This window comes from Chlorocebus sabaeus, chromosome 20, assembly GCF_047675955.1.
Source record: "Chlorocebus sabaeus isolate Y175 chromosome 20, mChlSab1.0.hap1, whole genome shotgun sequence".
Lineage (NCBI taxonomy): Eukaryota > Metazoa > Chordata > Mammalia > Primates > Cercopithecidae > Chlorocebus > Chlorocebus sabaeus.
In genome coordinates, this window is record NC_132923.1 from 109,310,617 (window position 1) to 109,324,729 (window position 14,113).

The 14,113-nt window shown below is 44.6% G+C and overlaps 1 protein-coding gene across 1 annotated transcript in view; it reads right to left on the reverse strand.

Annotated features, from left to right (window-relative positions):
* Positions 1–10,131, reverse strand: part of STX12 (syntaxin 12) — a 50,672-nt gene extending 40,541 nt beyond the window's left edge. The window contains exon 1 of the mRNA XM_007979809.3: positions 9,907–10,131. Within this exon, the coding sequence (XP_007978000.1) occupies positions 9,907–10,024 (118 nt within the window). The 5' untranslated portion in view covers positions 10,025–10,131. The remainder of the gene's footprint in view (positions 1–9,906) is intronic.
* Between the last annotated feature and the right edge of the window lie 3,982 nt (positions 10,132–14,113).

The following is a 14,113-nucleotide window of genomic DNA, read 5'->3' on the forward strand; positions in this document are numbered from 1 at the left end:
ACCGTGTCCCTCAACCTGACTTTAAAAAATAGCCACTGTACTATAACAGTAAAGTTCTAGACTAAAGTGAAAATGGATACTAAATATCAAAGGTATAATTTCCCTTTAACCATACCAGTTTCAGAATATTCAACGGTTAACAGCATAGCTCTGAATCAAGACTGCCTATATGGCCAGGCATGGTGGTTCATGCCTGTAATTCCAGCACTTTGGGAGGCCAAGGTGGGAGGATCACTTGAACCCAGGAGTTTGACACCAGCCTGGGCAACAAAGTGCGCCAGTCTCTACAAAAAATTTAAAAATTACTTGGATGTGGTGGTGCGTGCCTGTAGTCCTAGCTACTTGGAAGGTGGAGGTGGGGGTATCCCTTGAGTTCAAGGTTGCAGTGACCTCTGATGGCACCACTGTACTACTGGCACATCCTGGGTGACACAGCAAGACCCTGTCTCAAAAAAAAAACCAAAAAACCAACAAAAAAAAACACTGCTTATGCCTATGCTTATCCTGGTCCCGCTACTTCCTGGCAGAGTGATCTTGAGTAAAAGGCTCCATTCCTCTATGCCTTAGTTTCCTTGTAATAAGAGAATCTTCATATGGTTGTTGTGAGGATGAAATGAGATGATACAAAGCTAAATTTAGAACAATGTCTTGCACATAAAAGCACTCAATTAAAGATAGCTATTATTATCAAACGCAAGACCAAGAAAAATGTACTTAGCAGTGATAAAATCAATTAAGTACATATTGAATGCCAACTATATATCCAATGTTGTTCCAGGCACTGTGGCTAAAGATAAATGTATAATGCACGGTCTCCACAAAACTAACAGTGATCTCTCTGCTTGGGTTGACAATGTTAAAAAGCTTGAATTAATTAAAGAATATATAACATAAGTGCTAAACTACGAGGGAAAATTGCTTGTAATATAAATTCAAAGGAAAAACACCAAAATGAGAGCTAACATTTCTTAAGCACTTACTATGTAGCAGGTACTGTACATGAATTATCTCATTTAATCATCACAACCCTATGAAATAGGTATTATTAACTCCATTTTAACAATGAGGAAACTGAGAAATAGGTAAAGCAATGTGTTTACACAGCTAGTAAGAAGCAGATCTAGGATTCAAATCCTGGCAATATGACTCCTGAGTCTGCCTACCTAACTATTAAACTATAGTGGGGCAAGGAATTCAACAAGTATTAATAATGTCGCCACTGGGGCTGGGCATGGTAGCTCACACCTGTAACCCCAGCACTTTGGGAGGCTGCAGTGGGCAAATCGCCTGAGGTCAGGAGTTTGAGACCAGCTTGGTCAACATGGTGAAACCTTGTCTCTACTAAAAATACAAAAATTAGCTGGGTGTAGTGGCACGAGCCTGTAATCCCAGCTACTCAGGAGGCTGAGGCATGAGAATTGCTTAACCCAGAGAGGCGGAGGTTGCAGTGAGCTGAGATTGTGCCACTGCACTCCAGCCTGGGAAACAGCAGAATGAGACTCCATCTCAAAATAATAAAAATAATAATGTCACCATTTACTGAATGCCTACTATGTGCCAGGTAGTATACTAGACACTTTCAAACATCCCCCCCTTTTTTTTTCTGAGACAGGGTCTCACTCTGTCACCCAGGCTGGAGTGCAGTGGCACAATCTCAGCTCACTGCAACCTCTGCAGTGACGTGATCTCGGCTCACTGCTACCTCTGCTTCCCAGGCTCAAGCGATCTGCCCACCTCACCCTCCCAAGTATCTGTGACTACAGGTGTGCACCACCAGACCCAGCTAATTTTTTATTTTTGGTAGAGCCGGGGTTTCGCCAAGTTGCCCAGGCTGGTCTCAAACTTCTGAGCTCAAGAGATCCACTCGCCTCAGCCTCCCAAAGTGCAGGGATTACAGGTGTGAGCCACTGTGCCCAGCCTCAAACATCCCTTTTTAATAATTTCACTCATTTTATAAATGGGGTTACACATGGACACGGAAAGGGAAAATAACCTGCTCGAGGTTAATACACGGAAGAGGAGGGATTCAGTCACAGATGTGCTCACCCTGCAGAGTCCATGATCTTTCTGACTTCACTTTATCTTTCAAAAGCAAAGGAAGGCTGGGTGCCTGTAATCCCAGCACTCTGGGAGGCCAAGGCGGGTAGATCACCTGAGGTCAGGAGTTCAAGACCAGCCTGGCCAACATGGTGAAACCCTGTCTCTACTAAAAATACCAAAATTAGTCAGGCATGGTAGTGCAGGCCTATAATCCCAGCTACTGGGGAGGCTGAGGCAGGAGAATAACTTGAATCCAGGAGGTGGAAGTTGCAGTGAGCCAAGATCGTCCCGCTGCACTCCAGCCTGGGAAACAGAGCAAGACTCCGTCTCAAAAAAAAAAATGCAAAGAAAAACTTAGTTGCTATGAGCAGGACTTATGCACAACTGAGAGGATTTGTATAATTTAGATAGCCAATGAGGTAGGGAGAGAAAATATACTAAAAAAAGGAGGAACCAAAGGCCAGGCACAGTGGCTCACGCCTGTAATCCCAGCACTTTGGGTGGCTGAGGTGGGCGGATCACCTGAGGTCGGGAGTTTGAGACCAGCCTGACCAACATGGAGAAACCCGGTCTCTACTAAAAATATAAAATTAGCCGGGCGTCGTGGCACATTCCTATAATCCCAGCTACTAGGGAGGCTGAGGTAGGAGAATCGCTTGAACCTGGGAGGCGGAGGTTGCGGTGAGCCAAGATCGCACCACTGCACTTCAGCCTCGGCTGTTAACAACAGCTAAACTCCGTCTCAAAAAAAAAAAAAAGGAGGAACCAAATGAGCAAAATATAAACTGAAAGATAGAGTTGAGGAATGTAAAGACAATAGCCTTCCTAGCAAAGAGTAAGGAAGAGTAGAAAATATGGCTAATTTGGGTTAAGATCGCAGGGAGTGAAAGCAAGGTGGAATATTAAGATCTGATTTAGGCCGAGCGTGGTGGTTCATACCTGTAATCCCAGTACTTTGGGAGGCCGAGATGGGCAGATCACCTGAGGTCAGGAGTTCAAGACCAGCCTAGCCAACATGGTGACACCCTGTCTCTACTAAAAATACAAAAATTAGCTGGGTGTGGTGGCAGGCGCCTGTAATCCCAGTTACTCAGGAGGCTGAAGCAGGAGAAATGCTTGAACCCAGGAGGTGGAGGTTACAGTGAGCCAAGATCACACCATGGCACTCCAGCCTGGGTGACAAAGTGAGACTCTGGCTCAAAAAAAAAAAACCACAAAACAAAACATCTGATTCAGTAGACAACAGAGAGCCACCTCAGGCTCTTGAGGAAGTGAGCAGTATAATACAAACAGGACTTTAGACATAGTGCTGATAGCATTATCAGTATAAACTAGAATGGGGCGAGACCATAATCAGAGACACTATGAATATGCTGCTGAAATACAGATGTTGAGCTGATGAAGAGTTAAGAGGATGGCAAAGAAACATAAAAAGTAAGGGGCAAACATGAAAATAACTTTGAAAGTAGAACTCCAAGGATTTCATAATAATCAATTTAAAAGTTAAACTCTTCTTGCTTTGGGAGACTGAGGTAGGAGGATGGCTTGAGGTCAGGAATTCAAGACCAGCCTGGGCAACAGAGCGAGACCCCCGTCTCTAAAAAACTTTTACAACTTGTCAGGCGCAGTGCCACATGCCTGTAGTCCTAGCTACTTGGGAGACTCAAGTAGGAGGATCGCTGAAGCCCAAGAGTTTGAGGTTACAGTGGGCTACGACTGCACCACTGCATTCCAGCCTGGGTGACACGGTGAGACCTCCACTCTTCTTATTCTGTTAGTAAACAAGATCACATCAATAGCAACATAAACAACAGAAATGCTGCTGGGTTTTTTGTTGTTGTTGTTTTGTTTTGTTTTTTTCTGAGATGGAATCTCACTCTGTCGCCCAGGCTGGAGTGCAGTAGAGCAATCTTGGTCTTGGCTCACTGCAACCTCTGCCTCTCCGGTTCAAGCAATTCTCCTGCCTGGGCCTCCCGGGTAGCTGGGACTACAGGCGCCCACCATCACGCCCGGCTAACCTTTTGATTTTTAGTAGAGGCGGGGTTTTGCCATGTTGGCCAGGCCGGTCTCGAATGCCTGACCTCAGGTGATCTGACTGCCTCGGCCTCCCAAAGTGCTGGGATTACAGGCATGAGACACCGCGCCTGGCCAGAAATGCTGTTCTTCAATCCCTTCAGAGTTAACTTTGAGGTTAATAGGTTTTTAGCTATATCTGCCTCAGCAATACTTGCCCAGACACTTCGTTCCACAGTAAGTCAAATATTTTTCCTCTGTACCCAACGCATACTGATAACCACCACTTGTACCAGGCAGTCACCCTTAGCTGTACCTGTAACAACCCACGCAGTGAGCTGCCTTATCTCAGGCTGGATGTGCTCAGCAATTCCAACCCCATATCTGTGGCTCAACAGTTTAGAAAAAAGAATCACTGTTCTCTCAAACTTTTAATGGGTACAAGTCCTTGCAGGACTGTATGGGTGTGTGGGTATATGTATGTCTGTGAGCTCACATTCTAAGGGTATATTTGGGTGTGCTGGTCTCTTGGCAAGGTTTGGGGATAGGTACTAGCTTGATAACTGAGTAGATGCAATATCATCAATTTCAGACAATATCAATTTCAGACTTCCCATTTCTCCCCAAACAATTCCAAGGGAAGAATTCCTTTTTTTTTTTGAGACGGGAGTCTTGCTCTGTCATCCAGACCTGAGTGCAGTGGCACAATCTCGGCTCACTGCAACCTCCGCCTCCTGGTTTCAAGCAATTCTCCAGCTTCAGCCTCCCGAGTAGCTGGGATTACAAGCATGCATCACCACGCCTGGCTAAGTTTTTTGTATTTTTAATAGAAACAGGGTTTCACAATGTTGGCCAGGCTGGCCTCAAACTCTTTGTGATCCGCCCGCCTCAGTCTCCCAAAGTGCTGGGATTACAGGTGTAAGCCACCATGCCTGGCCTGAAAGAATTTCAGCTCACACTGCCTAGGGTCACACAATATGGTATGTACCACACAGTACAAGGGGATAGAGGCAGGAAGAGTTCCAAAATGGTAGAAATGCCTCATTCATTCAAATCAATTTGATACAATTTATTGTGCATCAAGATCCTATATAATATGATCTCTGGTTACCTCTCTGGCCTCTTTCCCTATTCTGCCTCCTTTTTCTAACTGTGCTCCAGCCACACTAGCCTCCTTGCTCTTCTTTGAACACATCAAAGTCTTTGCTCTTGCCCTATACCTAGAACGCCTTTCCCAACTACTCACACAGCTCTCTCGCTCACTTCATTCACACGTCTACTCAGTCAAATGTTACCTCCTCAGAGAGGTCTTCCTTGATCAACTAAAATAGTGCACCCACCCTCCCTCTTCCCTGACTCTCTATCTACTTACCCTGCTTTGTCTTCATAGCATTTATTATTACTTGACATTATTTATATGTGTGTGTACATATGTGTGTATACATACCCCTCCACACACAAATACACATACATATGCAATGAGGGGAGGGATTTTACCTCTTGTTCATTGCTTTACCCCAGCACATAGCAGGAGTTCCAGGAATATTTGTTGCATAGTGGATCAATGAATCTTCCATATGTTTGGGACTGAGATAAGTACTGGAAATATAAAGATGAATAAGTCATGCCCCTTGACTCAAAGGAGCTAACAAACTGATGGAGGAGATGAACACACCACAAGAGAAAGCACCACAGCTTCAGGTATTTCCCCCACAGAGTGTCCTCTGGAGAGTGAAAAAACAAGTTATTTGCATACTTGTAAACCTGAAGTGTTAACTGCTATAGCACTGTTATTGATTTATTTATTTTTAATTTTATTTGTTTATTTAGAGACAAAATATTACTCTGTCACCCAGGCTGGAGTACAGTGGCAGAATCACAGCTCACTGCAGCCTCCAAATCCTCGGCTCAAGAGAGTCTCCAGCCTCAGCCTCCTAAGTAGCTAGGACTACAGGTACATGCTACCACATCTGGCTAAATTTTTTTTTTTTTAAGAGATGGGGTCTCGCTATATTGTCCAAGCTAATCTCAAACTCCTGGCCTCAAGTAATCCTCCCTCCTCGGCCTCCTAAAGTGCTGGGATTACAGGTGTGAGCCACTGAGCACAGCCCAGAACTGTAATATTAATAAAAAGTTATAAAAAGACAAATTGCTGGTCATAAGAGACAGACCTAGTTTCAAATTCAGATATTGTCATTTGTTAGCAGGGCAATTACTTAACCTTTATAGTTTGTTTCCTAATACGTAACATGGAAATGATCCTGGTGCTTCAGCGTTGTTATAAGATAATGCATATAAAGCACTTTTCATACTGCCTGGAACACAGTATGTACTCAAACGTTAGCTATTAATATTACTAACAGTTGACTTAAATGATCCCCTTGGGCCCAATGCCCAATCAATAGCTAAATCTTACCAATTCTATCACCAAGGAAACCTCTCCTATCATTTCCTTTCTCTTCATGTTCACAGCCCTAACTGGTATCTCTGATTCCAGTCTCTCTCCCTTTGAATTCAACTCACACTTTCCTGAAGAATTAAATCCAAGCCCCTTAGCTTAGCATTTAACATCCTTCATGTTTGGGCCCCAATTTACCTTTCAATCCTTTTTTTCCCACTACTTTCTGGAATCCACCACTCTAGCCAAATTAAATTACTCTTCTAGATATACCCTATGCTTCCCCACTATGATGCCTGTTCATTTTATTCCCTCCTGGAATGCTCTTCTCTTTACCTTCAAAGGTCCAAATCTTTCCATCCTCTTTCCAGGCATAACTCAAATGCCATAATGCCTTCTCAATTAAAAACAATCTGTCTCTCCCCAGAATACCTTCATGTTATTTATATGTCTTTTATAGCACCAATCCCTTTTAACTTTATATTTTGCTTATGTACTCTGCAGGTTATCTGTTGAAAGATCCATGCCAGTTCTTACACTTACTACATACTCAAATAAATGTATGTTGAAGGCTAGGCATGGTGGCTCATATGTGTAATCCTGGCCTATTGGGAGGCCAAGGTGGGTGGATCACTTGAGAACAGGAGTTCAGGACCAGCCTGGACAACATGGTGAAACTCCATCTCTACAAAAAATATAAAAATTAGCCAGGCATGGGCCAGGCGCAGTGGCTCATGCCTGTATTCCCAGCACTTTGGGAGGCCAAGGCAGGCGAATCACGAGGTCAGGAGATCGAGACCATCCTGGCTAATACGGTGAAACCCCATCTCCACTAAAAATACAAAAAATTAGCCGGGCGTGGTAGTGGGCGCCTGTAGTCCCAGCTACTCAGGAGGCTAAGGCAGGAGAATGGTGTGAACCCAGGAGGCGGGGCTTGCAGTGAGCGGAGATTGTGCCACTGCACTCCAGCCTGGGCGACACAGCAAGACTCCATCTCAAAAAAAAAAAAAAAAAAAAATTAGCTGGGCATGGTGGTGCACACCTGTAGTCCCAGCTACTTGTAGGGCTGAGGCAGGAGGACTGCTTGAGCCAGGGAGGTTGAGGCTGCAGTGAGCTGAAATCATGCCACTGCACTCCAGCCTGGGCGACAGAGCGAGACTCTGCCTCAAAAAAAAAAAAAAAAAAAAAAATTTAAATGTAAATTTAAAAATGTATGTCGGATCTACCTTTGGGAGTATTCTGGTTATATATATATATACATATATATATATATCAGCATGTATATAATATTCATTCAACATGTATCCATCTATCCATCTTCATGTGTATATTATATATTAAATATAATATTATATATGATATATATAATATTGAATACATGTTGAATGAATATTTTGCAAATAGATATTAAAATCAGATTTAGCTTCAACAAGAAAATTTCAGCCTTGAACTAGAATTTTCTGATCTAACCTGTATTACAGCTCCTTCACAAAAGAAAACTGGAACAAAAAGTACTACACTTTCTTTTTTTTTTTTTTTTTTTTTTTTGAGACAGAGTCTCGCTGTGTCGCCCAGGCTGGAGTGCAGTGGCCGGATCTCAGCTCACTGCAAGCTCCGCCTCCCGGGTTCACGCCATTCTCCTGCCTCAGCCTACCGAGTAGCTGGGACCACAGACGCCTGCCACCTCGCCCGGCTAGTTTTTTGTATTTTTTAGTAGAGACGGGGTTTCACCGTGTTAGCCAGGATGGTCTCGATCTCCTGACCTCGTGATCCGCCCGTCTCAGCCTCCCAAAGTGCTGAGATTACAGGCGTGAGCCACCGCGCCCGGCCAAGTACTACACTTTCTAACCAGTGGTCATATTATTTTTTTTTTAGTTCTGGATTTTAAGAGGTCACATACCCTTCCTTTCACTTCCAGAGTCTCCATTGCTTTTGATCAGAAACTTCTCAAATTCTACAATATACATTTAGATTTAAAAGCAAAGTGAGCCTGGGCAACATAGTGAGACCCCATCCCTACAAAAAATTTAAAAATTAGCCTGGCATGGTAGATGCATCCTTGTAGTCCTCGCGACTCAGCAAGCTGATCAGGAATTCAAGGTTATAGCGAGCTAGGATCGCTCTACTTCACTCAGATCACTGCACTCTGCCTGGGTGACAGAGCTAGACTCTGTCTCTTAAAAACAAATTTAAAGTATTTAATTTTTTAAAATTAAAAAAATTAGGCTGGGCACAGTGGCTCACGCCTGTAATCCCAGCACTTTGGGAGGCTGAGGTGGGAGAAGTGCTTGTGCCCAGGGGTTTGAGACCAGCCTGGCCAACACAGCAAGACTTCATCTCTACAAAAAAGAAAAATTTTTTAAAGTTTAAAAACTAAAGCAAAGTGATATTATTTAAAATACAGAATTGTAATTCAGGACTAACTAGTTCTACCTATTAACAGAGTACGCCAAGCTCACAAAACACAATAATAAACAATAAGGATGATGACCACCATTCTTTCCAAGTAAAGCTGTTGCTGATCTCCTGTTTATAAGGTTCCAAGACGATTTTCAAGCCCAAGAAACACCCTGTATTTGACTCATTCAGCTACAGTTTCACTCAGACCCTAATGGGCAGGAGGGAGTTTTAAGACAAGCAATACCATTCTGAATTTCACCAACAACTCTACCATGCATTACTTGCTCTGTGGTTGTGGCTAAGTCTCTTAGCTTCCCTGTGTACCAGATTTGTTCAAGAGCAGCTAAGTAGGGAAGGAAAACAAAAGCCTCATCTGCCTGAAATCCAAAAATATACCCCAATGCTTTGTTACAAAAGACAAAATAATGTAAGTTGAAATGTTGCTGGTGAATTATCTTCATTAAAACAGAAGTCATCCCACCTCTCAAATACCAGTCATTGTGTCTGATTTCCGAATTCATTACAGGAAGAACTGTGTATTAAGTCATCCAAACACATGCACTCTCCACTTCCCTTAATTGAAAGTTGTTGATTTCCGAGGAGCCAGGGGCTGAGCAGACTGTAAACCTAAAGCCTAAATCAGTAAACAACCCCATCCAAACTGGCCTAAGAGGAAAGCGAGGTGGGTGGGGAGGAAGGTGGATGACAGGAGAAACTCGGCTGACCACTGCGCCAAGTCAACGCACTCACAGCTCTCGAGATGACACACACTCCCCTTCCCACCCTCGGGCTGTCAAGTCGGCTGTTTTGGTCCCAGCACCGTGGGGGCAGAACTCCAGAGAAGCAGCTCAAGCTTCAGCTGGGGCCGGGGACCCTCGGGCAGCCCGGGCCTGACAGACTGGGGGAGGCAAGCCCACCGCCCCCAGGGTGGACAGCCCGAGACAGCCCCAGGTGTGGCCTCGGCCGTAGCCCCAGCCGGGCTCCGCGACCCGGCAGTCTCACCCAGGCCTGTCCCGGGGACAGCTCCCGCCCCCCAGCTCGGTACCCCGGCTCACTGGCTTGGCTGATCCGCTGGATGTTGCCGCTGCACGTCTGGATGATGCTGCTGAAGTCCCGGAGCTGGGGCCCCGAGGGCCCCGGGTTCCGGTACATATCTAAGGGACCGTATGACATGACGAGGAGCTGAGACCTGCTCGCCCTACACCACTCTCCTACCGGAAGCAGCCGCCAGCCGGGACCCGCAGGCTGACGGAGAAACTGGGAAGAGCAAGGGCGGGGAAGAAGCTAAGGCTGCGTGCGCACTAGTCCCGCCCTCACGCAGCGCGCACGCGTCCTCCCCGCCCCGGTTCAAAGTGCGCAGGCGCCGCTGGGGCTGAGGCTGAGACTGTAGCTTAGAGACAGGACTGCCCGGGGCTGGGGGGTTGCGGGGCCGAGAGATGACGTCACCTAGTTGGGGCTGAGATTGGATGAGCTTGGGTGGAGGTGTTGTTTCTCGCCAGGGCACATTGACAAGAGGCAAGAATTTTCGATTTGCATGAAACTGTACCAGATGATCTCAGCCCTTACATCCTATTCTGTTTTGAGAATTCAGGCCCAAATATGGGAGTATTCAACGTTGAAACTCAGACCAGGAACCAAATCGTAACCCGAAATTCCTCTCTACTTCCATCCCCAGGGCTTTGGTAGTATTTGGGGTTTCCAAACTGCTTTCATTTCTCCCTCCACCCCTCTTCTAATCTAAACAATAAAATAATAATGTTTATTAAGCACATACTATGTGTGAATCCTCACCGCAATTCACTTGTTCATAAGATTTTTCACAGCAAGGGACGATGCTCTATCTACATTTTTATCATTAGAATAGATAACGGAGAGTCGGTTTTTTAAATATTGAAGTAAAGTAACTCATCAATGTTAGCATTATTATTTTCCCTATTACCGATGAGAAAATTAAGACCAGCGAGGTTAGTTCGCCTTGCTGAAGTTTGACTGCAAAACCCAAACGCTAAGCTGACTCTCTCCTCACCTCGCTACTTCTCTAAAATTCATTCTCATCGAAATCTCTCCCAAATAGCTCGTTCATCTATATCCCAAACCGGGATTTCTTGGAGAACTAGATTCCTAAAATTTAAAAATCATACCCTTAAATACTTTGGAATGCATGACCTCAATTTTCCTACAGAAGACTGCATTTCTGTAAGCGTATGTTAAAAGGAAAGACACAGGATTTTGGTTTGGGAGGAGATCAAGATGGTGAGAAGTGAAGGGGAACTGGCTGCGTTTCCTGTGTTCTACACCCCACCCCACCCCACCCCAGCCTGCTTTGCAGTCTTTGGAAAATGCAAAGACAGAAAGCTGCTTGCCTGGGTGAAAGGAGACCCCAAGTGAATGAGCCTGTATATGGCCTTAGGGTTTTTTCTTTATTTTATTTTATTTATTTTGAGACAGGGTTTCACTCTGTCTCAAAGGTTGGAGTGCAGTGGCACGATCTCCGCTCACTGCAACCTCCTTCTCCTGGGCTCAAGAGATCCTCCCACCTCAGCCTCCGAGTAGCTGGGATTACAGGCGTGCGCCACCACGCCCAGCTGATTTTTATATTTTTTGTATTGATGGGGTTTGGCCATGTTGTCCAGGCTGGTCTCGAACTCCTGGGCTCAAGCGATCCACCCACCAGCCTTAGGATTTTTTAAGGGTGGCTATCTCTATTTTTCGTTGGAGAATTTGAGAGCATTTTTTCCCTCTCTCTAGAAAGAGATGGATGACATCTGGGGGCTCTTGTTTTGGTTATTTTATTTTATTTTTGAAATAGAGTCTTGCTGTGTTGCCCAGGCTGGAGTCGAATGGCGCAGTCTTGGCTCACTGCAATTTCTGCCTCCTGGGTTCAAGCAATTCTCCTACCTCAGCCTCCCGAGTAGCTGGGATTACAGGCATGCACCACCACAGCCCGGCTAATTTTTGTATTTTCAGTAGAGATGGGGTTTCACCATGTTGGTCAGGCTGGTCTTGAATTCCTGACCTCAGGTGATCCACCCACCTCGGCCTCCCAAAGTGTTGGGATTACAGGCGTGAGCCACCACACCGGCCTGTTTTGGTTATTATTATACAACCTTACTGTTTCTTAGAATCTGTAGTTTTATGTCAAATCTTATAGCAAGTCATGTAAATTGCACTTTTTAACCTATATGATAGTCCTGATAATTTTTAAATTTACATTTCACACTATTTAAAGTGAAGTTCAGTAAAGGTATTTTTCTTATAGGAATTAAAAATATTGTTTTCTTTCTCCATGTACAATAAAAATCGTTTTAAGGCTGGGTGCGGTGGCTCACTACTGGAATCCCAGCACTCTGGGAGGCTGAGGCAGGCTGATTGTTGCTTGAGCTCGGGAGTTCGAGACCAGTCTGGGCAAAATGGCGAAAGTATGTCTCTACCAAAAATGCAAAAATTAGCTGGGCACAGTGGCCTGAGCCTATAGTCCCAGCTACTCCGGAGCCTGAGGCAGGAGTGTAGCTTAAGCCTGGGAGGCGGAGGTTGTAGCGATCATCTCTCATAGCAGTAAATCTGTGCCTTGCAAATACTGGATGTCAAACAAACATTTGTTGGATTAACACATGAATAATAAAAATAATAATTTTATCATTTCTTAAATGCCTCTGAGGTGCCAGGCAGTATGAACACATTTTGTGTACATTATCAGTAATCTCCAAGATAAAACCCATCTGATAAAGACCACCTGTAGTCAGAAAAAGTTAAGTTTATTAACTTGCTGCTGCAAGGGAAACTGCACGCCAAAGGAATCATGCAGCGTGTCACAAAACACAGGAAGGCAGTGAGTTATTCCAGGATTTGGGGGAAAGAAATGTAGATAAATTTTTAAAGAAGCAGTGTTTTGATAGCCCCTAAACACACCAGGCTATGTGTAAAGGGATTATCATCAGGCCCTAGCTAACAAGATCCTGTTTCCTTGGAAACCATGATGCCAAGATAAATGTGGAATGTTGTGTCTGGAAACCCCTTATCTGAAGCTCTGCACCTGCGTTAGAAATTGAGGCTGCTCTTCTGCATCAAAGTAACTGATCCTCCAGGTAAGAGTGGTATATTCCATTCTTCTTGATAATTTGAACAACAAATTTTCTAAAAATCTATGGCTTTAGAGAAAATGTCTCTTAGCACTACATACTTTTGTTAATTAACGAAGGTAGTCTTCATGGGTTTGCACCCACCAAGGTGATATTAGCTCCTTGGTGTAGATAAAGAAACTGGAGATTCTGAGTACTTGCCTAATGTCATACAGCTGTTAAGTGACAGAGCCAGGATTCCCATGCACCTTATGACCCAGCAATTCTACTCCTAACTATATACCCAACTATATGTGTTCCAAAAACCAGGTATAGTCCACAGGAGCATTTTTAGGACCAAGCAGCATTTTTTTTTTTTTTTTTTTTTTTTTTTTGAGACGGAGTCTTGCTCTGTCACCCGGGCTGGAGTGCAGAGGCCGGATCTCAGCTCACTGCAAGCTCCGCCTCCCGGGTTTACGCCATTCTCCTGCCTCAGCCTCCCGAGTAGCGGGGACTACAGGCGCCCGCCACCTCGCCCGGCTAGTTTTTTGTGTTTTTAGTAGAGTTTGTTTTGAGACAGGCTGGAGTGCAGTGGCATGATCTCAACTCACTGCAGACTCAATCTCTCTAGTTCAAGCCATCTTTCTACCTCAGGCCTCCAAGTAGCTGGGACTACAGGCACGCATCACCACACTTGGCTAATTTTTTTTTTTTTTTTTTTTTTTTTTTGGTAGAGATGTGGTCTTGCCATGTTGCCCAGGCTAGTCTCAAACTCCTGGGCTCAAGCGATTCATCCCCCTCGGCCTCGCAAAGTGCTGGGATTACAGGAGTGAGCTATGACACCCACCCCTTACATTTGATTGTTATTGAGTTATAATTGATATACAATCGAATGCACGGATATTAAGTGTTCAGTTCAATGGATTTTGACACACCCATGTTACTTCCACACCCAAACCAAGAGATAGAACATTTTCATCATCACCCCAGAAAGTTTCCTTGACTTATATGCTCCTTTCTAATCCATTTTCCTCATCATTGGAAGTTACTTACTGATTTTTTTTTTTTTTTTTTTTTTTTTTTGAGATGGAGTCTCACTCTGTCACCCAGGCTGGAGTGCAGTGGCACGATCTCGGCTCACTGCAACCTCTGCCTTCCAGGTTCAAGCGATTCTCCTGCCTCAGCCTCCCGAGTAGCTGAGGAA